Source organism: Rhopalosiphum padi, chromosome 2, assembly GCF_020882245.1.
Source record: "Rhopalosiphum padi isolate XX-2018 chromosome 2, ASM2088224v1, whole genome shotgun sequence".
NCBI classification, from domain to species: domain Eukaryota; kingdom Metazoa; phylum Arthropoda; class Insecta; order Hemiptera; family Aphididae; genus Rhopalosiphum; species Rhopalosiphum padi.
The window spans coordinates 91,055,359-91,083,322 of record NC_083598.1 but is presented as its reverse complement, the minus strand read 5'-3'; the positions used below and the strand labels follow the sequence as shown (position 1 = coordinate 91,083,322).

Below are 27,964 nucleotides of genomic sequence, written 5' to 3'. Positions count from 1 at the left end.
GTGAAATTATAACTGTGTTTATTATAAGCAGATTTGCATAAAAAATTATGTATTAATACAAAAATAATCAGGTACCTTTTAGATCAATGAAAATTAATAGTTTGGTAGGAATGATGTTTGAAATCACTTTCTACCTAACTATAACTACTTACTTTGGACTATTTATGATTTAGTTAATTAGTTATTTTATATATACCTATAAACTATTTAGCCATATAGGTTTTACTAAAAACAAACAACTCTTAACAGAAAAAAAAATTAATTGGGCAATAACTATATTAAAGATGAGTGCAATCAACTAGTTATTATTATTGTTCAGTTAATAAATTAAGAACTGAGATTTAACTAAGAAAATTACAAATTTTATTCATGGGTAAGTTCTTATAACATATAATAATAATAATAAAAATTCATTGATTTTTGAGCTAGTGAAGCAAAGTTGATTTCATGTCCAAATATTTAGTTCTCTAATCTTACAATATAATTCTTTGTGTTTGTTTCATTGTATATTTTCTCTTTGACATAGACAACTATTAAAGTGATTACATTATGTTCAACTAAACAATTTATTGTTTAGATCATGTACAAATGAATAAAATATTTTGTTATAAAATAAACAAAACTATTTTACCTCAAATTTAAATTAACTGTAATTATATAAGTAATTTAACGATATAGAAAACCGTTGTTTACTGTTTACCATTATCTGTAATTATTTAAATAACTAAAACAATATAAGTAAATGACATGATATTATTATTTATTATCGTGATTTCTATAATTTTATTTACTAAATAATAGTTATTTGTGGTGCGATTAGAAAATATTAAAAATTATCGCAACCTAATGTAAATTGAAAATATTATTTCAAATACTGTTTGGTTTGCATTTTGTAGTTAGGTAGTAAATTTTAAATTTTAAAAAAGGCGACCTTGTGATGTAGTAATAATAATAAATAAATGTTAATAAGAAATATATAATCATGACAAATTTTACAATATTGTCGATATAGTAGCTATAAGTTATTTTGATCAATCTAAGAGGTATTTAAATGATTTATTTTTAGACTGAAATTATACAAATTCATATCCATCGTTGTTGATTTAGTATCAGAATATTATTGTATTTTATTACGGATATTAATATACTTATTTTTTTCCTTATTAAGTATATAATATAGCTGGTGACTACTACCAATTTACTAATTAGTAAAGTGCTCATTAATTTACCTATTCATAAATTATGAAATTATTGTTTATCAACTGTCATAAAGACTAAGATTCTATTAATTGGACTATATATTACCCTTCATAATAGTAATTATTTTTGTGTACGTGTCTTAAATTACCATCTTGCATATATAATATTACTTTTATTTTTTATAATTGAGAAATTATATTTTTATGGTGTATACTTTGGTTAACAATAAATATTAATATATGAAAAAACATCTTGATTGTTGTACAACAATTTCAATTTAGATTATATATTATATATTATATTGTTGAAATATTTAGTTTGATTTATAAATGGACCGTATCAATTAAATTAAAAACAAAATTATTTCTTTTGTTTACCTATTTTATTTTATATGTAAAAAATCGTAAATTCAAATTTTGAAATTAAAAAGAAAACAAATGTTTCAATTTTTTATGTGTAAAAAATTAAACTAAATTTTATAGAAAAATCATAACATAGATGTGATATGGAGTATGATTGAAATTATTATTACATCTTTTATGCCTGAAATTTGCTAGCATTTTAAAAAAATTTCTAAATTTTTAAAACACATTTTACAGCACATCTCTTGATTATATAAACATTTTACATAACATAAAATATTATATTAGGTATGTTTCTTTAATTTGGCTATTAAATTCATCAACATTGTTCATTATAATAATTCAAATTCAAAATACATTATAAACAATTTCTGAACATGTATGGAAAAAGGTACTCAATTTGTAAAATAATAAAGAAAAAAGACTATTGTTGTGAATGACCGTGAGATTGTTTATTTGAGTGATACATCCTGTACAGTTTCTATTTTGATAATTGTGCTGAACTTTTGTTTATAATTTAAATCGCATTTAGATAATCTATGTAAATCCCATATATTTAATTAAACCAATGGCAAGATATTTTATTTTTATCATTTTATTTATTTATTTATTTTTGGTATCTATAATTACCAATACAATTATAGTGTAAGTTTTTGTTTTATATAATTAAAGTATAATGAAATCTGTGATGTTACGCGAAACGATATTATTCGGTAGCTATAAGTAATTATTTTAGTCTAGATGATGCTGATGAAAAAAAAATGTCTATGTAACAAAATATATAAAAAAAAATTAATATTTGATTGTCTTTATATTTTATTCAACAATCATAATATTTTACTCGTTACTCCTAATATTATGTGTAGTACAGGCATTGTGGATTACACACATAAATGCTACTAAATTGACTATTCAAAGCGCCTTATTTTAAATTTATATGTATTTTTTTTTTATACACAACAATTCAGATTGGATATTACATATTAAAATAACAAATGTGAAAAGAAATAGTATTAAAGTATTTACTATGTTAGTTAGTTAAATTATAGTATGAAATTATTTTGAAAACATAATATATTATACATATATCATATATGGACAATCGCAAATATTTATATATTATATACATACAGCGTGTAAATATGTGCATTATCGTTCGGTCTATGAGGAATTGGAGACAGCTGCAGAGATATGTTCGAAATATTTCAATACTTTACATCAGTGTTTCCCAACTTCTTTTACTCGCGAAACCTTCACAGGAGCTTGAACGTTTTTGTGGAACCCCCATATAATTTTTGGAGCTTTTCTATGTTCAAATCATAACTCAAGTCAAAAATATTATTAATTAATATATATTTGCCCAAATTTCTCACGAAATCCTTTGTTGGCACTGGCTGACGGAACCCTTAGGTTCCACGGAACACCAGTTTATCTGATTGAGAGACAAGTTTTACTTCTCACTTATTTCAGAATTTCATAAAGCACAATATGATACCTATTCAGCATATACATATTGTATAGCTATAGATTCTCTTCAAGCTAATAATTAACAAGCTGATTGGTATAACAGAACAATAAACGCAATGATATTAAAACTTATCCATAAAATAGGAAAAAATTGAAATGAGTTTATATAATGTGAAATTCGCCATTAATATTCATCCTGTCTAACAGTATATCAAAGACAAATACTTAATTTGTTACTTTTTGGAATTAATCAACATGATGAGACGCTGAGACCTATGGCTATGACTATTTATTGAAAGTTCTAGATAATGAGGAAAGTGTGACTACAAATCTACAATAATAGTATAGTCAGAAGAGACTACATAAGTGTAATCAATATAGGTGATAACAATATCAGATAATTCCAGTTAATTATCAAATTAATTGTACGTGAATGCTAAACACTTTGTAACTAAAACATAATCAAACATTTTGATACCATTTCAGGAATAAATAAAAAACGTATCTCAAATTGTTCATTATAATATGAAGTGAGAGCTGTGTAACTTAATTATCTTTATGTTATAAAAAATATTCATTCGAATCTGATTTAAAAGAAAAAGCATAATATGAGACTTTAGACACGACAAGTAAATTGATTTTTATTCGGTACTTTTCACCTGTATTACCTATTATTATTTTATATGCAACATTAATAAGTCATTTATTTTATTATTATACACATTTTGGTTGATGATCGGATAACTGTTTAGTATTTTTTTTTTATACTTGGTAATATATATGCCATTTTGAAATTGTTTTACATTTTTATTACAAGTTATACTAGAAAAATCTTGTGGTCTTGAATGAAGGTCACTAAAAGTAAAGAATTACCTAGTTGTAATTATCTCTTATATTTTTATTTACCACGATTATTTACTGTCAATATTATTAGTTAAGTATTACTTAATACTTATTAACAAGGCCGTACCTAGGGGGAGAGGGGTTGGAGTTCAGTTATGTAGTATTTTATTATTATAAAAGTATACATGTATATCCTACTATTATAAAAATTGATATAACTCAAAATTTAACTTTATCTTTCTGAAAATGCCGTAAACAGCAAAAAACTTAATTTATTATTCGTTGTTTCTTAATAATTATAAAAAAATTACCAAGAATTTTTGATTTTGACCTTTTTAAAGTAAAAACTAAATTAAATTTTCTATCCAAAAGTTGAAAATTAAAGAATTTATCGATAACCTATACTCGTGTACTCAAACATAAAAAAACAACATATACACACACACTATTGTAAAATGTATACATTCATCGCTCCGCTTAGAATCTAAAATACCTAATATGAAATTTAACATATTATTGATTCTTTATGATAATATTAAAAGTCGTGTCATCATGACAAAATATATTTAAAAATGTAAATTATTTTTTATTATTATTTATATACAGGACTCGGAAGTTAATGACCTTAAAAACATTAAAAAATGACCTAGAAAAATCCAAGTATGACATAAAAATGTCCTTAAAAATGACCTAAAAAAATTACAAATATTTGTTTTAAATTAATAAAAATATGATTTTTTTAAATTGTACTTTATTTTACTATAAAATTATGTATACTTTTATCATAGCTTACAAATTACTCAAAATATGACATAAAAATGACTAAAAATGTGGAAAATGTCAAAAAATAACTTAAAAAGCAATAAACACCATAAAATGCAAAATAAAAATTAGTTCAGATTCACATACTAACGAAACACATTTGTGGCAAGGAGAGCATCGTCTAAAAAGTTCCAAAAACAAAATGGTTTTTTGAAATTACATGTTTTCTATAAAAACACCTCTACAGGCAAGAATTTTGTAAAAAAATTTGTTTATAATCTTTAAAATATTACTTTATAGAACTAGAACGTGTATCATGTATGTCGTGAACTGAGTCGATGTAGTTGGGAAAAAAAGGCGTGTCTTTCAAATCCTTGAATAATATCAATTTACTTTTCTTTTATTAGTATAAGCATACATATATGTATTTAAAATTGCGTCAATTATTAAATTCTGTTTTACAATATTGAGTATGATTTATAATTTATATTCCAGGTGATAAGAATCTATTTATATGTATAAAATATTAGTATAATACTATAAAGTATAATATAATATAATATTATTATACAAAAATACACCATTAAAATCAGCTGGCCAATGAATAATCAAACCTAATACAATCCAAGTATGGGTTTATAAACAAGATAACTGTAGGTATCATATTTTAACGATAAATCATAAATGTACCCAAAATATGCTGGTAGTGCTCAAACAACAAACCAGAATGAAGATAATCAATATGAAAAGCACATTTTTATGGATAACTTAAATTAGTTAGCTTTAATATCATACATTTCTACATACATTAAGTACATAAGTATTAAAAAAGAAAAAGGAAGTTGATTTTTAAATTTCTTGACACTATATGACTAAACATTTTTAAATAGTAAATTCTAAACAAGAAAATAAAAATAAAAATAAAATAATGTCAAGAATTGACTAATTATTGTCTCTCTATAGCTCATTAATTTTTTAAAGAGCTATAAATTAAATGCAAAAGCCAATTTGCTACATACAATATGTAGAATATAGAAAAAGAGCGGATTACCTATATCAGACTACGATTTTATAAAATCAAATTTATCTAGCTTTATTTCACACGTTCCACAAGTAAGCTATCAATATCATTTTTCCACTGTTTCAACTAGGTATATAAAACTCTATTAACTGATGTTCTATGCCAACACAATATGTTCTAGCCTCTCGAAGGATATACCAAGTGAACTATTTTCACTAGAAATAGTGTTGGCCTTGCTTAAGTCATAGTTATATAGACTTAATCCTGATATTTTTTTGATCGTATTATCAGCTTAGTAGGCCTTTGAAACTTGAACATTAGATTGGAGGTAAATTCCTTTTTTCCCCAGACAAGAGATACTATTGTAACAATATAGATATCGTTCACTATACAATATTGTTTCGAAACTAGCATAAATTATAATATAGACAGTACCTATTGCAAGCATTCAATGACAATATATTATATTATAATGACGACGTGGAATTAAATTACCAATCTGTATTATTTGAAAGTATATAAATACAAAAACAAATCTGCATATTACATATTATGTGTGATACTATTATTACGCATCCGCCGTAGTACAGAAGCTCTACAAAAGAGACAAAAGCATCCATACAGGCGTACAATATTGTATAATAATATAATTACAATGGCAAGAATATATATGTTATAAGTAATAAGTGCCTTCTTTATGTACTATTCAGGGTGTCTCGCTGATTTGTCCTCGTATATATCCGCCACCTACTAATTATTAACATTATATATATATATATATATAATATTCTCAACACTCGACAGCCGCCTCCTACCTATCATTTAAGACTTAATGTAACCATTTAAACACCTAACGGAAATCACTACAAGTTCAATACTTTTAAAATATTTACTTATACGTCAATACAGTACATTGACTAAATTAAACCTACAAATGTACTATTTAAAAAAATATTTCTTTTTGGTATTTATAAGTAGACAAAATAAATTAAACTATGATGAATATTAGGTAAAAATAATATTATTTTTTATAAATTTATCATAAAATTCAATATGTTATACTATTACGAGGTACCCATATCGCGTATGTAAATCAGATGTTTTTTTTTGTGTGTGCAGCAGTATAACGACAAACGGCGTGACAGTCACCCTGTATGACTGTCGGACTGTATATTATATTGTGCACGTACAGTATAATAATGCGTTTACAAATACATTGTTTGTATGGGTACCTCGTGACCGTGTAGCCGTTTTCGCTTCGGTTTGACCAAATTTAGCAATAAAGATCAACGGTCGAAGGGGGACGGACCACGTATAGGTGCTCAAGTGGCAGACTATAGTATTATATACCTATATTATACCTAAATCTGCATATACGATGCGGTCGTTCTCGCGGTGACAGAGAAATCGTTTCGCGTGGGACCGGCCGGGCGTGGGCCCGACGACGAACGTTTTGCACATGCATCCGTTTGCGGTGGTAAAGCCGCGGGGCGGGCAAACTTTTCCGTTTCAGTTATACCCGTGCTCCTGACGAACAAACACCGCTTTCACGGGTGTACTCTAAATACATAATATACCATTCGCATTCTACGGTATACATATTTGTATCACACTCACCAATAGGTAAGTACTAAGTACATATTATTGTATAACATTATCACATATATACTACCCGTTTTATTATTGCACAAATAGTTTACAACTCATTTATAGAGGGACACGAATACAGGAAACCTCATTGCCTATTACTATCTTATATTTGTATGTATAGTATCGTGTATTGGAAAAATTTTAAATACTCACTTTTATATATATAGCTAATTATTCAATAAATAACATTCGAGCTAAATCGTTTAACACAACAGCTCTTCATAAAAAAAATATACATAGCTAATGCTTAATATATATACGAGTTTTCACAATTTTCGGAGATAAGCAGTCTGACATCGCCTGTTTTGAGAGATGTGTTATTGTTCTTGTATTACATGGTAATAAAATACGGTTTAACGTTATTAGGATTAGGTATGTAAAGCATTGAGTATCACTTGTTATTAACTACTTAGAATTCTAATAATTAACAATGCAAACGATATATTTAGGTACCTAAATCATACTGTCTATCACAATTCACAATCTATTGTTCACTCACGACACACGCTTAGCGTACTCACTACGTATATTATACACAATAATATTATAAATTTAAAAGTTTTTTTTTTTATTTATGAAATTATATAATAAATAATAATTATAAAGATTAATTTAAAATATATAACGATTCGCAAGAGCTTTAAAGATACACTTTCCAGTCATATTTTTATATGTTCAAAATATTCTGTATTAAACTAAATATCGAAAGATTACAAAAAAATACACGATTACCACTTATATCTAGCATATACATTTTTAGCTTAGTTACAAAGAATTATAATTTTAAACGAACTATTTATGTATATTTTATCAACTTTCAAAATATAGAATAAGTATTCTAAAACTAAAATAATTGTTTACACTATGACTGCAGCTCTTATGATGATTAATTTGTGTATATGAATACAAAGTATCAAGCAATAATAGACATATTATTTTAAGAAATTAAAAGTTGTTGAATTAATTATGGTATTATGATACTGTAATTTAATATATAAATATAACTACAAAAACAAAGAAATAATATTTAATTTTCACTTAATTACCAAGAATAACTTTAATTTAAATTTAACAAACTTACTCGAAAAAATAAACCATAACTTCTAAACACACAAATCGTGACCTAGAACTAGGAAAGGTACCCACTACTCACTACGTCAATTTTCCATCGCCGAAAAAGCTCTGTGAAATGCTAAGTCAAAACAGAGAATAAACCTTTTTATTTTTGAGGACATCCCTCTCTCCCAAAAAATCTATTTTTTGTATCATGTCGCACGTAAACTATTTAAAAAAAATAATGTTTAAAAATTTCACATCCAAAACTGGTTAATATTTTGTATAAGTATTTAACAAATTTCAAAAGTCCTATAAGTTTATGAATAGACTGCATTTGTTATACTCATGTAACATATTATACTATATTAAAAGGTAAAAAAAGAAACATCAAATTATTATTATTATTCGAAAGTAGGTGACCATAAATGTAGATTGTATTTAGCTGATTGTGTATATACTAACATCACGTTCACACTATTTTTGGACTTTTTCTTCGATTCGTGCGACCTGTGACATACCCTGCTAGTTTATAATAAATCGATTATTATTTATTACGGTTTAAATCAACAAATATTATTGATTGGCACATTCACACAGTTCATAATGGAATTAATCGATGTATTGTTGTACGCGTTAAAAGCACTTTAGTAGCGTCAAGGTCTTATATATAAATAGTTTATTATCTGCCTAATTTTTTAAGAATAGTGTAGAATCTATATAGATAATAATAAATGGTTTAGTAATAACAATAATAGTAAAATCCACAATAAGTATTGCCGAAAAAAAAGACCACAGCAATAATAATAATATTAATATATTAGTAATACAAGAGGGTTTGACCAAAAATGGTTATATCAAGGAAAACGCGTGTATACGAAACGGCCCACTTGCGATGGTCCATCCCACGTAAACTTTATGTAGGTACCGTAATACCCGTGTGTGCTGTACATTGTAAACCGCGTACTTATACGATAATAATATATATACTATATTAAAATAATGCGAACGCGTTTCCGATTCCGATATGAAAGAAAAACGCCAATTCCCCTTCTGACATACTCTCTCTAACGCGAATGGCCCCCAACCGTTCTCCTTCTTTATCGTTCTTATGATCCTTTTTTACATGGCCAAAGCTAACACCTTCGCACTGACGTTGCTGTTGCTGCAGCAACCTTAAGTTGACCGCCCCCGTGATTCAAATGTCCCAATTGAGCGTGTACGCGATACTGACTCATATAATACATAAAATACATATAACAATTTAATTGGCACAGTGCATACTGCTATTATTATTTCATACGTCTTTATATTATTATGTAGTAAAAAGGACAAATTACTCGGCGTAGATATTTCAAATATATAGTATTTTGATTATACAAATGTTTTTTGGGGAACATTTATTGGCGATTATGGGGCGGGACAACCACAACGGTTTCGAGAAGTGCATTTCAAAGCGTTGATGTTATTTTCACGAGTTGTAAATATCCAATTATGTATAAGTAAATACATTATCTGAATATTTAACGAGCCATCACGTGTATCTTGTTGTACCATACCAATCGACTACCCTATGGCCTATACATTATGGCCTGGATAACAATATACATATCTGATATCTATATTACAATCAATAATTCTATAAATATTAGTCATATATATATATATATATATATACACTACGATAAACAATAATTATCAAAATTTCATAATACAGATATATCAATATATTATAATTACATGCTTTAAAGTTTAAGTAATGTTTGTCATTATCAAGTTATATATATTGTACCTATGTAATTTTTAGTCAACGTTTTTTATTCAACAGCACGATTAATCTACGTTTGTAAATACAATTACCGATTAATTAAAATACATAAAATTACACTTAGAACATGAAGTACATAAGTATAACAATTTAATTTTTTCCACTTTTTGTTTGGCGTGGTTTGATTAAAATACGAACATATAAAATTAGATAAGTACCTAGGTAAATATATTATATATAATATATCGCAGGAAATAATGGAAATATACTACATATAATTATAATATTTTCATCACTCATCATATGGCATGTACGAATTATAAATTATATTTATATACAGGTATTTATATATTATATTATAGTCATTTATACAAGAATTAGTTTCATTGTTTAGATTTTATTTAATTGTATAATATTATGTGAATATTTTTGATAATAAAATTCATACACGATAAAATATCGAACAAAATTAAAAAGCAGTACGACTTTATGCCATATTCGATTACAGCCCACAGAACAAATATAACTATTATTCAAACGTTGTTAGATATACAAAATGTTCCTCTTTCATAACACAAATGACTACGTCACTAATATTTTACGATATTTTAATTTAAAAATTTTCTGTATTTTTAAAAATTCATAACAATACAATTTATACTATTTTTTATTGATCGACAATAAATTCAGCAGTTAAGGTCATACATAGATTACATATTTTTATAAAACGTCCAATTACATTAAAATCATTAAATAATATTTTTATAAATACGTATATGTAATAATAATTTATTATTATGTACATAAGTGACTTAATTATAATTATTATTATATATTAAATTGTTTATCCAGTTGGGCATCTTCATTAAGGTACCTATTTATATTTGGTACATACTCATAAAGTTTTAAAATACGTAAAATAAATGAAAATACAAGTGTTTTGCGTGTACAATAATATTATTACATCTAATGTAGGTATAAATGTATAAGTAGTATATAATTATTAATAATACCCTATTTTTAACATAATTCGTTAAATGTTATTATATTATTTATCTGAAAAAATAACTATAGTCGCGCCATACGATAACATAAAAGTTGACAACAATATTTTACGAACAAACATTGTGAATTAAACGTTATTACACTGCAATCATATCTCTTATTCGCACGAGTTTATACTTAATATTTTATAATAATAATAACATATTTAAACGATTAAAAAAAATAACTAAGAATTGATTCATATAAGATGCAAACATAATATTACAATAACAAATATTATCATAATAAACCTAAAACCGGTCCACAACAAATAAATCATGGCCCATATACAGAACTATATTTTGGACATTTGGTATGTGGCACTGTATTTTTTTTTTGGTTTCCGCAATTTCCCACTGCGTTTTGTTGCACTTTAATTAAAAAATCATATTTACACCAAATTTTACACATTCGCTCTGTATCTAATGTCAGGGATGGATCAAGCATAAGTTATGCAGGAGGGATTTATTATAGTTTTGTATACATTATTAGGTAGTTATAAGGTAGTACATAATTTATAATTGCAGATAACTTAGTACTAACCAGTTGAAAAATGCAACATTTGCATATTGATCTAATTAAACCTTTTAATTTTAAACCCCCACTGATCAATGTACACTATGTACACTAAAGCTAGCTACAATCTTATTGTAAGTAATATAGGCATAGGCGCAATTTCAATAAAAAAAACTGAGGGTGTTTAAGCTCTTCGTTTTCCGGACATAGCGTTATTGAATAGCTACTAATTATTGTAATATTATAAAAAAAATATTTGAGGGTGATACTTTTACAATTGGGGTATTAATACCCGCTACGCGCCCCCTATTTGCGCCTATGAATATAGGGTAGAAAAAAATAAGATTGATAAAGATTTCTGTCACTTAGGACTGAGGAAAAAGATAAGGGTCTGTACAAATGTTGGATCAAATATTATAGCTCTGTACTCTATAGTAATAAATGTCTTTAATATAATAATATCTAATCCACTAATACAGCAAGACTATTGACTACGCATTACTTAAATATTATATAATAATATACAATGACGTATACATATAATGCTTATATTATGTATATTATCATCACTAATTAGTATAAACACAATAAGCCAAAGCACTTCAGTTATAATCGTATACGATTAGTACTTTTTTATGACGAAAGACTACATTTAAGTATATATATTATTGTAGATAATATATAAAGTAATAATTTTGATCAGTGATATTGAAAGGATTTAATAACAATAATAAAATATCATAAAATATTCCACTAGTTGTTTATAAGAAACTTGTTTGTTGTAATCAAATGTTTTTTCTGAAGATTTTATATATAAACTATCTCATTGTATTTTTTAATTTGTATAATATAGTGTTTGACGTATATCGTAATTACGTTTTTAATCGTTTGGATAATAATTATTGCATTACGAGTAACAATAAAATTTAATCTAAACTACATTTTCATATAATCTAATTGCTTATTAAGATTTATCATTTACATTATCATAATTGGTCATAGAGAACTTAATTTGCATATAAATTACTTAATCTAAAATACAATTTTAACTACTTATTTTTTATAATACACATAATATACATACATTTTTAAAGTGTTCTTCGGTTATATAACGTTACAAAATGTATATTTACAGAGGATAGGACCTATCTGTAAAAAGTACATTATAATATACATTATATAGTTCAATTAAGTTATCAGCATATTGTTTTAGATATTTTTTAGTATATTCAGTATAGGTATTACAGATATCGTATTATATTATACTATACGATATAAATGCATAAGATATATAGGCATTCTGTTTTAAGATAATTTAAATTTTTTTGTAATTTTATTTTTGTGTCTCGGATAATTACATATTCATGTACTGAAATGTGGTACATAGTTACGATTCACTTTCAGTTGGCGTACAGATCTATGAAATGGTTGATAATTGGATCAATGTTATTATAAAAACTATATAATATATATATTTAGAGCTACTATAAATTTATTTAAACATAGGTGTAATGTTTTAGGCATTTTTTAGTTTAAGAGTAAGTACTTAATAGTTATTTATCTAATCTGGCCCACGTAACCACGTGACACTTTTATACATCATTACCTATTCTGACAAAACGAAAATCACTTCCGGTCCATCGTCCTTGTTTAATTATTTTTAATTATATCACTAAGACACCATTCCGATTATAAAATATAAAAATAAATTTGAAATTATAAAACATAATAAAGGTAAGAGTGATACAACATCTAATGTTTAATTTCTCATGTAACATACGCCGAGCCTAAGCAACAAGCATTTCAACACTTTGTATAAAGTGTTAGCTTAAAATGTACTTTTTATTATTCATATAATATATAGATGATCATTAAATTGTGTTATTGGTAGTTTTGACATTATTAACTACGTTATTTATTTGTGATTACAAAATATTATCTTTTAACATTTTCAGTATGATAAAACTAACAAATTTACACTACCTACCTACCAATGAAATTAAATTGACTGTTGTATGGAAAATATTTTCTTTTATGAAATATAATATGTATATTGTCATTCATAAATGCAAACAAAATTAAAACAAAAAAATATTAAAAAATATAATTTTTTTTTTTATAAATGTCTTATTTCAACTAGAAATTAGGTAAAAAAAATATTTTCAAAAACATAGACAGATTTTAAAATAATGAGTTTTGTTCGATAAATAAATCACCCAGTATATGTTAAATACTCGGGACTTGATTAGAACGTACGCGCAAGCAGAGAGCTGATGTTCAGTGGGCAGTGGCTATCTTATTTCTAGTGTTACGAATAGTGACGTGCACACGCTCACATACTTAATGCTAAAAGCTATATGAATTGATAATACTACTAAGACACAGACACGTACTTATATATAACTATCGCAGGCCGCAGCAGTGGATAACAAACGAAAATCGTTTGTCAATAATCTGCAGCATTTTTTTATGTAAACACTCCATACATAATCTGCTTATACCTACTTAACTTTATAACTACCTGTGTTAGCTGTACTACATCTATGTCTATATAGAAATATGGTTGAAAACCACGAATAGGCGTTTTAAAATAAAAATGTGTCTTAATCTCGCGGGTGAAGTAAAAAGGTGAAAATGAAAATATTTGCGCTCTGCAAAAATTGATTATGATAGCCTTCTTTTAAATACGTTTCAATGGATTATAATGGTTCATTCGGCGTTTTACAATAATCGGAATGAGTGTATAATATATAATATAAAGTTTTGGATTCGAAATGATATACATAATTATATTATTATGATATAATTAAAATAGTTAAAAGTAATTTATCGTGTAAGTACCCATATTGCCTACCTTGCAGTACACACATATAATAATAATAACAATAGTATATATCTGCACTATCGTCTAGCGCAAAAATAACGCGCTCCAAAACGACACTAGTTTGGATGGAACGATAGTCTCTGAACGCGAATCGCGTGACTACTAACAGTGATATTTAGCCGGATGGTACGGACCTTAACGTTGTACACATAGGTACACGCGTGCGATTATAACGTGTATATATATTCATATGCCTAATTCGTACACTGAAAAAAACTGCTTGTCAAAAGGCAAAAGTTCGAGTTTTATATATATTTTTTTTTTAGTCACTCAATGAAGGTAAAGGTCATTTGAGAATTAGGTCGAATACCTCTGTCTGACATGACAACAATTTGACGAAAATCACTGCAAAAACACGCCACCGCCAAAAAAAAAAAAATATTTAATATGAGTAGGCGTATTATATATGTAGGCATTAGGTTTGAACGTTTATAATGTTTATATATTTATAACAGATAGGTAATTATAATTGAAGTTTTATAATCATCAATCAATTATACACAAATAATAATATTTTATTCAGCTTCGCTGCGACGAAATCATTTGTATTTGTTTGCATAGAATTTTCCTACAGCGTGAGAATGATAATGACCGTTGTCATGGACCATAAGATATTAAGATCGCGCATATTAATCTCAGATAACTCTATTTGCGAAATTTTCGAAACAGTTAGAGCGGCATGCCTGCATATAATGGTCATGAAACGACGAGGACGCGCGTAAGTGCGACTGTACGAGTATACCGTATTCAAAACTTTTGTAATTGATGGAGAGGGTATTAATAGAACATGATTTAGGTATGAGATATTATGCACAAAATTAGGTATTTTATTATTTTACTTATACATATCGCAGATAATATATATATTTATATAAATGACGCATATGGATTTTGTTGTATTCATTAGACAACTACCTACCTGGCTATAAGTAGGTACACTTACTATACACTTTAATAATTTAATAAAAGTTATACATAAGTATTTAATACACACCACACGTGTGTATGATGAGTAGAATATATGACACTATACCAGCAACTATTCCATAATATATTGTCCTCGCGGTAACTGGATCTTTAAAAAAAAAATTATCATGTTAGGTATTATAACTGTAATTGTGATTGTAACTATCGCGTACTTACTATTGTATATTATCGTGTGGCTTTAGAGTACCTATATCGATATAGTAAAGTTGAACTTTAATTCGCGTATTACTGACATTTTCCACTACGTACGTATTATGTGAATTTATACTACCTATGTGTATTTTATTGAAATAACTACAATATATTATGTATAATATGAGCAAAAGCAATGGCATACTAGCATGTTTCGAGTGTTGAAACACGCTTCTATCGTATTTATACAAAAAATATATTTGTTGTGTGAAAGATTTATACAAAATTATGGTTGTATTTTGTATAGTTTTGTAGTTCTACTTCATATTATTATGATTTATATACACGCCCCCCCCCTAAAAGTTATATTTAAATATACAATTAAAAAAACACTTCCCTAAAAAATATCTCGTTTACACGACTGAACAAGAGTAATTCTATTATAGTTTTAGCTTTTCTTAAATTATTTCGAATAGAATATTTCCAAGAAGAGAACATGGGACCCGCCGATTCATACATCGTCCCTCTATATAATGGTTAGTGCTTGCAGTATATTGTAAAACGATCCCAAAGTTTGTTGACTACACACATAGGTACTACCCATCATAGACGGTATTCTCATACTTATTTACATTATTAGGTAGGTACTGAAATTCGTACATAAATATTTACTATATAGGCGTACATTATAACGTGTATGCGCGTATATAGGGATGAATATTATCTATTTGTATTATTAATTTAACGGCATTCCGTGTTCGTGCGTAATTTACCGGAAACAATACAAGCTAAATTAATTTCTATATCTTATTGTGTTCTAGTTTCCATACACATAGATTCAAAATCGATTTGTAGAGTTGTCAGCACTTGTCACGCAATAATATTTTTTCTTGCAGACTTTTCAAACAACTGCAAATATATATATTATATTATATTAATCTACGTATATATACATATTTACTTATATTTATTTTATATAGGTAATTAGTAATTACTAAGCGATAAATAAATAATCTATACGTATACAAGTATATAAGAACACTATATTACTACTCTTTCGATGGGTATACGCTTATATACTTTGCTTTTACGTATACACTCAACCACCGACGCACTCACGACTCACACATATTATATATGTATAAATGATTCAAATTCTATATGTATACATAATAATATAGGTAGCATTTTTTCCATGACCCTAAAAAAAACCTTGAAAAAGTCATCGGAAACATCAATAACAGGGAACACATGGAGTAAATAGCTACGCGCGGTTTGTTGCCATTTCTCACCCTTTTATTAAATATTATAATCTCGCGGTATACAACGATCATGCGATGTATATAAATTGTTAATAACTGGACGGTCTGGATGATAGAATTAATTCAATATATTCGTCGAATATATTTTAAATTAAAAAATAAATATATAGTTGATCTGGCACTGGCTGCATGCTGCATCACTAGAAGTAATACGTTTTAATGGGATATTAATACACCGTATTGTAAGTAGACTATTGTAATAGAAAATTGACGATTTAGGATTATACTTGTTTTCTTATAGTAAAAATAATATTCTTTACATTGTGATTATTCTATATACTAATGTATTACTGCACTATTTGCACTGTTTCGTCAAAATGTATTATATTCAACAGTATAATATAATCTAACATTAAGCCGTTAAAGGCAACGTGTAAATTCAATCCATGCAATAATGTATTATTTTGAACTATTACATTAATGTATAAACAAAATATGTATTCACATTAATCAAGTAAATTGCATTAATGTCTTATTTAAAAATAGTACATAATAATTGTAAGAAGGTAATTTAATTAAAAACAATGCTTTTTTAAATAAGTAATTTTTTTAAACCTTTTTTATAATATAATACTAAAATTTCAATCGTTTATAAAAAAAAACACTTTTTTATTTATTTGTGATTTATGACATTGAAAACATCAAAACTCAATTTTCTCAAAATCATTAAATTTTAGTTTTACAATAATGCTCATAATTCGATATGCCGTTGTAATTGATTAGTAGTTTGTGCATATATAAATACATAATACACATATATATGTAAATATTGTAAATACATATATATTAGGTATATAAATATCAAAAAAACCCACTGCAATACTGAATATGTCTGAATACTTAGATACATATCATAATAAAGTCTATGTTTGATATTGCTATTTTATAAATTATAATCCACACCTAGTCGTCTTGAACAATTGTCTTTTAGAAAAAAAATAAAATATAACAAAAGACCATTTATTATAGCATATAATTTTCTCATTTCAAGGTGCCAAGCATAACAGACGTATTTAAATTAAACAACAATGGGCGGATTTCAACAAAGACAATGGACGCCGACTAAAAGACGAGGCCCAATAGCTGCCGAATTTTCCGGTCCCGGACCAGCAGCGGTTGCGTTACCAACTCTCGTCGGTAAGTCTTAAAAATAATAATATACATTAATATAAGTGCGTTTAAAGAAAAAAATTCTTGGGGGGGGGAGAGAGTTGTTGATTTAATATATAATAATATCATACCACGTTTAATTTCTAAATGTGGGTTCGACCATATTATATCGCATTAATATTATCCACGTACAACCTATATAGATCACTCCGGTATCCATTTACTGAACATTTAGATTTTTGATTTCGAGTTTGAACTTTATTGAAGTGTTTGAATGAAACAATTGTTGGAATCTATATTATCGAAAAACCTAACCTATAGTCCTATGTTTAAGACAGAAAAAAAAGTATCGACTTCCCCCACATTTTGTTTACTTTGACCACTGACTACTGTATGTAAGGCATTATGGCCAGTACTCAAGGAGGGATCTGCTGCTTCAGCGAATTCCAGCCGAGCGTTTATCGTTACGTGTGAACATTACATTATTACAACATACCTATACTAAATAGTAAATAAACTACATTATTACTGTGTAGTGGTACAACAACCCAAGTCTAAACTTACCTATACTACAGCTGTAGTAATTACGTGTACTTATACACAAAACCTTTAAAATCGTCACAAATAAATAAAAACTTATTTTCAAACCACCCCCCGGATATGAGCTAAAAGTTTCCCAGTATTATCTATAACCAAAACGATAGTACATTATAACGTGCTTACGTGTAAAATTGAATCTACGTATGCCGTATTACAGTATATTAGTAGTTAATTATAATAAATGCGTTATTATATACGCGTGAATACGTGATACGCCATACGCATGTGGAATATATGTTTGAGCTAGAACGTTTTTTGTACAAAAAATTGTCTTACAGGACACAACAGCCCATAGGAAAAACCCTCATATTCTCTGAACTAATCAAATGTCGATAATTTTTTTTTTAATTTGAAATATTAAGACTTTATGTGCAGATTGCACTGGTTTTAAAATCTGTATTTTTAGAAGTTTTGTATTGAACATTTATAATATTATAATTATACATATGTTTGAGTATAGTTTTAAATGTATTATGACAATTAGGTATATTTCTAGACTAATATTATTCAAAGTTGGTTCAAAAATCAGTACTAAATTTATTTGAATTTTTACAGGAAATTTAGTACCAGAATCCAAACGTGGACGTGCACCAGCTTTTAGTTTTGGTGCAAGGTATGTTATTTTAACAAAATATATTAATTTTTATTAATTTAAATCATATTTCATTAATGTAGTTTTAGAAAATTAATAATTGTTATTATACATTTAATAGACATAACGAAAAAAATGACAGTGCCGGACCAGGACCAGGCCAATACAACATCACCGGATTGAGTGCAAAAGGTTAGATCAACATAATAATTATTGTAGTAAATGTATTTATATTTATCGCCTGCACATAATATTGTATCTACCTGTTATTGAATATAACTACCCGTGTATTCAAACGAGTAGTTAATTAATTACAACTTGTCAACTTATTACTATTATAAGTATTTTGAAGGAATACCTCTCTGTATTACTATTCCACTTATTTAATATTCATAAGTCAACGTTATAAACTTATAACCAATTATATAACTACCCGTTCGAAATTCGAATTTTCCGTATCCAAGTCTCCGAAAAATATTATTCTTAAAAATATGAAATTCAAAATGTATAACCACTTGATGAATGCGGATTACTATCACCACTTATCTTATACAATATAATATCGTATTCCGAAATAGATATACAACGGCGCGTATTTTTTACAGGCAAAGACACGCCGCCAGCGTCCACCCTGCACTCGAGGCCCAAGGAAGTGAGGCCCGACAACTTCCCGGCCCCGGGCGACTACAACCCGGAAAAGTCGGAGAAGGTGATCCATGAACACTCGCCGCAGTACACGTTCGGATTGAAGACGCAAGTGGACAAGCCGAACCCGAACCCGGCGCCCAACGTGTACAACATACCAACTGTGATGGGCGCGGCCAAGGAGGGCCACTTCAAGGCGGCCCCGTCATTCAGCATATCCGGCCGGACTAAGGAATTCCCGGACGGCCGATTGCTGAACCCCGGCCCGGGCGCTTACAACGACGTAAGCGCAGACAGTATTAAACCGAAATCGCCGGCGTACACGGTCAGCGCCCGGTACAACATGCCCGGCGACAATTCCCCTAGACCCGGCCCGGGAGCGTATTCTCCCGAAAAGGTTAGTCGTGAAGCGCATTTCCGTAAAGTATAGGATGCACAAATGCAGCAAGCGCAGCGATGTATCGTCCTCCCGCAACGCAGCGGGTCCGTGACGAGTGCTCTCATAAAATACGCATATATATATACATAATATGGACATATAGTCTAACGGTTATATTATGTGATTAGGCCCTAACCTGTACATAATATATAAGTATCTATACATAAGTGTATACACTTGGATCAACGAGGGACGGACTATAAGGGTTATTCTTATTTTATACTTTAGGGGTCGGGTAACCCGTTATTTGATATTTTCAATAGTAGGTATCTGCGGTATATCGTATATGCTAATATATTCCTTTTCGGTTGACGAGTATATGTAAAGAAAGGTATATATGATTAATTTACATTTCTGTTTTACGTCTATTTCGCATGAGGGTGATTTCTGATAGCAAATAATAGGATTTGGGATTAGTCGGTTAAAAGTAAAAAATTCCCAGTAGTTTTTAATATAATCGGGAATAATGAATTTTTAAGTAAAACCTTAAACTAGTTTTAAACAAAATCGATTTTGTTTGTTGTTGTGAGGAACTATAGACATGAGATTTTCATCAAATATTATTATATTAGAATTTTCTAGACATAAAAATAATTAATAATTATTACTTCCAAAATACCTATTTTGGCTCTTGTCATGACATTTATTGGTACCTATGTCCTATTTAATAAACATTCAAATTATTTTAGTTTTTATTTCGATTAATTTACCATAAAATTGCGAGTAAAATATTTTGAAAGTAATACAATAATAAGATATGGCTTTATTTTTTTATGAGTGATTAAAAGCATTTTTGACGACCGAAACGAAGGGGTTTGTTTTAAATTTTTACCTATACCCGCCACCTATTAAAGAATAAATATAGGTATAAGAATAAGACTGATATTTTTATTTGAGAAATTATGCATAATTATTATAAACTATCGTCATTAAAAAATTGTACAAGACTTTCAAATCTATATACTAGTATATCTTAATATAGTTATTATTGCAGTTAATATTATAATAAAAAAGCTACAATTTGAAATTTCAATATGGTCAAAACTTATTTAAAAATTAAAATATCTAAACGAGCCTACAAGGGGCTTTAAATAACAATATTATTATCTTAACATTTGATAATAAGTCAATAACTACTCATAATAGATTATTATGAACATATAACTTGGTGGGTAATAGGCATCTACATATTATGTTATGACGTGTTTCCACGCTGGTAAGGGTAACACAGAGACAGCACAGTACCCAGTCGCTACACCCACATGTGTTGTATGCCAGTGCCGCCTACGTAGAGTATCAAATAGTACAATTGCATTGGTTTCATGGGGATCCCGGGGCCTACATAAAAAAAATGTTAGCTATAAATTAGCAATATTTTTGAATTTTTTAAGGAAAAAATGAGAAATTGAGAAATGCTAATTTGAAAAAAATTAAATGAATCATATGAATATGAATATAGATTAAAATCAATTTAGAGGCCCTATAATATTATGACTGCATTGGTTCGTGGAAAACTTGTGGGCGCCACTAGTTAATTATCTCCATCTTACATTGTAAAATATAGTAAAAACTGTTTTGCACGGGAAATAACCAAGAAGACTACCGTCATAACTCATAACTAAAAAATGAAATTTACACCGCATAAAAAGGACAACATTATCTGTGAAATATCGTTTTTATTTTTTTGATATCACTTGTACGAAAATAGTTCTTATTGTTTAAAAATCTATTGTTTTTGAAATAAAATAACTTTTTTGTCGTTCCGATATCAAAAAAATAAAACGATATTTCACAGCCAAAGTTCTCCTTTTTATGAGGTGAAAATTTCGATTCTTAGTTAGCTATGACTTTAGCCTTTTCGGTTTTTTTCCCGCGAAAAACAGTTTTTGCTATGTTTTACATTTTTAAGACGGAGACAACACATGCGAGTATACCGTCCTTCTAAGAGGTTTATATTTTCAAACATTAATTTAATTAGGTATCTACATTTTTAAATTTAACAAATGTCAAATGGCCAAGTCCCAATCACCCTCTTAATAATTAGTGGAATAATCCTTAAAAAAAAAAAATTACTACAATATATTTGACTTTCAGTTAATATCAGTGTAAATAACAGCTATATAAATTGACAAATTGTAAAAACGTATTTATATGTAGGACAAATAGATAAGGCCCAAGTTTAGACAAATTAGTATTTTCAAAATATTAAAATTTTAAATCAACGAAATAATTCCTAACTTCACAAGCGGTTATCCTAATTAATTAGATCTAACTAAAACCCTAGGTACGTCACTGCTCATTGCCTATTTTATGAAAGGCGTGTAACTAGTTTAGTAATGGAAAATCAAAAGAAGATAGGTAGTGAATGTTAAAAGTTACTGATTCAGTAGCTTATCCTGAGCATAGATACCTCTAACAGTACACAGTGTACAAAGAAAGAAACAGAATGAAATGTTAAATATGTAAAATAAATTTTATTTTAGAATTTTTTACCGATTATTATATAAATTACAATTATAACATTAGTGTTTAACTAGTGTCTATATTTCTATTGTGATATAGTGTTTTCATTGACATATATAAGTTTAGTGTGCAGCACAAAATAATTTAACACAATTTTTATTTTTAAATTTGGTTTGATTTTGTATTATTTATGAGGTTATACAAAAATAAAAGTGTCAGTAATAATTGGCATATCAATTTGATGATTTATTTATTACACAATCACATAAATTAACAAATATATGACAAAAATAAAACATAGTCAACATGGGTCACTTAAAACATAATTTCTCCACAATAAAATATATATACATAATAATATTAAATTAATATATGAAACATTTTAGGTGACAATGTTAAAATCATCTGTACCATCCTATTCTTTTGGTATAAGACATTCACAATATGAAGGAATAATATATGAACAAGAATAGGTCAGTGCATACAGCATAAACATTTCAAAGTAATTTGTATAACGCACATCGGACAAGTTTGAAAGAGTCTAGTATATGCACAATTTGACTAGATTAAGATTAATTTAAAGATACACGTTGAAAAGCACAAATTATAAAATTAATTTAATTTCACATTGTTAAGTAATTAGTAATATAACATTCAGTAGTTATAAAATTAAAAACTAGTTATGATCTTAGCATATATGCAGAACCAAGTGAGGTTTTGCCCCTTAAAACACAAGATAAAATATTACAGACACTAGTTTTAGTTATACTATTATTTCCACGATTATGTAAGAAAAAAAGAAAAGAAAAATATAAATTATCACAAAATACTAAAAATTAAAATATCAATCTGCTGAGCTTTCAGCATTTTAAATGATTCAGTTTAATTTATTAACATTTTATTATGGTATTTTCTTAAATGATATGTAAAATGTAAAATTCTGTTTTTAAAATGAATTAATATTTATACAATTTAAATTGTAAAAAAAAGCCAGCAGATTAATAAATTAATTTGAGGAAAGATATGCGTTAACGGAATGGGTCTTGAAAGTTATCTATACAATATTTCACATTATCTGACAAAACTTTTTTATAATGACATTAATGTCTTAAAAAAAAGTTATCTCAGTTAGACAGCATACATTACAAATATACTTATGTTTATGTACAATTATTTACAACACACTGCTGTCATACTGATTTTATTATTTCAGGTTCAAGTCGATTTGCAACCAGCACATTCGTTTGGAATTAAACATTCACCGTATTCTAATTCTTTCGGCATTGGTTACTGAGTGGAAATGAAAACAATTTAACAAGTTTAATTGAAACGCCTAACAAAAATATTGCTTTTAAATACAAAATGAAGCTATCAGGACAAGAATTGTTATTACCTACATATTATATTATGATTTTTTTTTTTTTTTACTGTAAAATTATTATTATTTTGAAAAACATAAAAAGTACGAAATATATCAATTATTTGACTAACAAAAAAATATATGGAATACATTAAACTAACAAAAAAAATTGTACTTTGAACAAATACACTAGTTATACAGTTGTCTTATTTTTGTGATTTATGTTTCATCTATTTAATCCTAATAATTAAAATACCTAGTTACCTGTTAATCATATAATTAATATTTTACATATTTTTGAAATAGCCTGTTGTGTTTAACATCAATATATTGGGATTTTCTTTCTCAAATTCAGTAGGAGCTCGTTCACGTTCATCATCTCCCCATTCTCCAAGCGTGTTCATAACATCGGGTTGTTGACTTAGAAATTCTTCTTCTTTTTCAGCTAAAATTAATAATTGGTAAAACCATTTTGAAGAAGTTTAAAAACAAAAATAACTTACTATCTCTCTTGGCAAATTTCTCAAACATATTTGAATAAACAGATTTTTCTATTTTTTTTTGTGATTTTAATTTTTTATCACATTCAAATATTTTTGCGATAGCTGCACGATTATTTGGCTCTTGTTGTAAAACAGCTTCAAAACTTTGTTTTGCAGCTATTACTTCTTGTAAACCAACTAAAGCCTTTAAAAATATAAAAATAATATAAGAATCGGAAGCCTTTAATTATTGTGGAGAGATTTTACTCAATAATTCATTTATTGATAAATAAATTAAAACAAATTTATCACAAAAATAATATTAGTAGATATATGTATTTTATAATTTTGATAGTTTTTCTTTAAGTCAAAATTCTGGAAAATGGAATTTTAGTCTTAAAATTCAGACATTGTAGATTTTTTAAATAATAAAAATTATTTACATAATTAACTAATTATAGCACCAGCAATAAAACAAATAGGGGAATTATAAAATGTGTTGAAGTAATACTTATTTTTATATATTTCTTTTTATTTAATTAATTGATTGATTTTCAAATTATAATTTATTTAAAATAGTGAATTATTTCTTTTATATGTATCTAATTACTGTATTCTGCTTAACTCTTTTTGAATAAACAATTGTAAACAATGTTTAATATATAAATAAAAGTCTCTATAAAATGAATACATACCTCGCCTTTTCTAAACAAAGCTTTGACATTTGTTGGTTCTAGGTTTAGTGCACTCTCACAATCATTTTTTGCTTGAGTATGTCTATGTGATTTTAAATTACATAAAGCAGAATTTAAATAAGATGTAACTGAAAGACATTTGATTTCTTTCATCTGGTTTTCATCAACTGATAAAAAAATGTACAAGTAATTAAAATATATTTTAAAAATAAAACAATTAATTAAAGATAGATAAATACTTGAAATATTATCTTTTAAATAGTCCTCCATTTTCTTATAGAATTTAAGTGCTAGTTTATAATTATCCATTTTAAAGTAATCTGTTCCTTTTTGTTTGAAAAATTTTGCTTGTTCAATACGATCTTCACATGTCAATGACCATCTTTCTTTAAACTATAATATACAATTATTTATTTATAATTAATAATTTATATTAGGTATTATAAACATTAAGAAAAATAAAAAAATTAATAATATAGTGGTGGTAAAGTTAAGAGGGGTTTGGGTGTTGTATCCATTCATATTTTTGTTTGTGTGTATTTTATGTTAAAACAATTTAAATAGTAGATGGCAAGTTAGTGAGTCACCACAACTAGTTGAGAAAGAGAAACCCTTCCCCATTTATTAAAAACTTTAAGGAAAATTTAACTTTACATAACAATAGTAGATAATAACATTTATACTTAAATTAAAATTTAATAGAGAAAACCAAATAACAATATAATTATTTAATAATTTCTAACCTTTTCAAAAAAGTTAAGTTTGATGACATACACTTCTTTGAAATCATCATCTCCAAATTCCAAAAATGTATGTTTTCCGTGAATAAACAATCTTGACTTCTCTTTTGATTTAAATTTAGTTAATGCAATCTCTATGCCAGGACAAATACCGAAGTCTTTGCCTTCTCCTAATCTAAACTCTATATCTCTTTCTTCAATAACATTACCATTTTCTTCTTTTTCTAAATGAATATTAACTAACGAAACACTACTAGGTGTAGCATGGTCCACTCCATATTCTAATATTTGTCTTGTAATACTTTTATCTTTTCGCCGGCTGATATCTTCCCACGTCCATTTCAGTAAGTGTATTTCAAATGTAAGCCAAGTGTTAGGGGGGATAATTTGTTCAAAACCATCTGATCCATATCCATAATCTGGATGACATCGAAATGTTGATTTTTCATCACAAGTCATTGAAGATACAGCCAATTCAAAACCTTTTATAGTCATATCTGAAATGAGAAAAAAACAAAATATTTTAAAAAAACGCAGAAAACTTTAACCAAATTATTCATACCTTTTCCTATTGTAAACTGAAATGGCGCATTATTAGTTTTGTCAAAAACAGTACCATCGGAAAGTGAACCAGTGTAATGTACATAAGCCCTACACCCTTTATGTGGCTTATCCGTTCCATTGCCATGTACTAATATCTCTTTCAAGACTCCACCATCTAAATTATGTGTGATGTCCATTTTTGACCAATACTTGTTTACAATCTAATTTAAATCAAAATTTAAATTATTGGGAGTACAAAGTATGTTACAATTGTGTCGCAAAAGCACAGTATGCTTTCATTTGGTTTATTGTGAATTAACAAGTTAAAAAATTTAAGAGTTGGTTTTGATTGTTTGAATTCAATTAGTTAAATGCCTGAAAAATTAGATAAATAGAATTGTAAATATTAGAGTTGAAGTATAAGATTTAATGTTTTTACTTTACTGTACCTACCCAATTTTAATTTAACTTTTTCCTGTCAGGCTTAAAGTAAAAGTTATTTAAAGTACACCTTATATTTTAACTTATAATTTATACATGTTTGCAGGTTTGAATAAATTATAAATTATTAATTTCTGGTTTAGCACAAGTATAGTAATTAAATTAATCAAAAAAATAATAGATCTGTAGGCTGTTTGTGATATAAAAATTACCCACGTTTGAGAGGTTGATGAAAATGTTAAATACATCCGATTTAAAACTTTGCGCAAATATATAAGGTGATAAGTATTATAATATTATATTATACTGTAGTAATAAAATGATTGATATACCTATTAATTAAAGTACACGGTGATGGTGTACAAAATAATGATCTTATTACTAACGCATAGTAAAATTATAGAGCAGTTGTAAGACTGATCCAAAGATTCAGAGTATAACCTAAGTTAATTTGTTTATTTATGTTATTATTATTTTAATTACAAAAGATTTGAATGCGAGAAGGTTAAACAATTATTATTGGATATAAAATTTAAAAATAAAACGACTAAATTAAACTAAGTTAAGAATAACAAAAAATAAAATTAATAAAGGATCGAAAATTGTAACCAAAAAAATATTAAACTTAAATTAATCAAATTTGAATTTTCTATATTGTAGACACTCTAATCCTAAATACGAGGGTTACGATTCTAAAGACCAAATATCACGGTCTTTTATATTATGTTATCACTTATCACACATATTAGCGGCTTATGGTCCACACACTATACGGGTAATATTAATTACAATGAGATATATATATTATATATATTGTCTGTGCAATAAAGTAACATTACAATA

The 27,964-nt window shown here is 27.1% G+C and overlaps 2 protein-coding genes across 6 annotated transcripts; one reads left to right on the top strand and one right to left on the bottom strand.

The window, feature by feature from the left end:
* Positions 1-7,118: 7,118 nt before the first annotated feature.
* On the top strand, positions 7,119-24,429 carry LOC132920373 (ciliary microtubule associated protein 1A). 2 transcript variants are annotated; one of them, XM_060982721.1, is made up of 6 exons: positions 7,119-7,278; positions 18,003-18,148; positions 19,277-19,334; positions 19,435-19,505; positions 19,919-20,241; positions 24,074-24,429. In XM_060982721.1, exons 2-6 carry the CDS (start codon positions 18,040-18,042, stop codon positions 24,152-24,154), a joined length of 642 nt encoding a protein of 213 aa, XP_060838704.1. In that variant the 5' UTR covers positions 7,119-7,278; positions 18,003-18,039; the 3' UTR covers positions 24,155-24,429. The 2 variants fall into 2 exon arrangements, with proteins under 2 accessions (XP_060838704.1, XP_060838703.1); XM_060982720.1 differs by having other exon boundaries at positions 19,919-20,355.
* Positions 23,083-27,873, bottom strand: LOC132920372 (FK506-binding protein 59-like). Of its 4 annotated transcripts, none has more exons than XM_060982718.1 (7): positions 27,454-27,873; positions 26,700-27,055; positions 26,141-26,634; positions 25,637-25,790; positions 25,398-25,564; positions 24,724-24,907; positions 23,083-24,665 (listed from the first exon to the last, which is right to left on the bottom strand). In XM_060982718.1, exons 2-7 carry the CDS (start codon positions 26,875-26,877, stop codon positions 24,508-24,510), a joined length of 1,335 nt encoding a protein of 444 aa, XP_060838701.1. In that variant the 5' UTR covers positions 26,878-27,055; positions 27,454-27,873; the 3' UTR covers positions 23,083-24,507. The 4 variants fall into 4 exon arrangements, with proteins under 4 accessions (XP_060838701.1, XP_060838699.1, XP_060838700.1 ...); XM_060982716.1 differs by having other exon boundaries at positions 26,700-26,901; XM_060982717.1 differs by lacking the exon at positions 27,454-27,873 and adding an exon at positions 27,134-27,436.
* Positions 27,874-27,964: the final 91 nt, after the last annotated feature.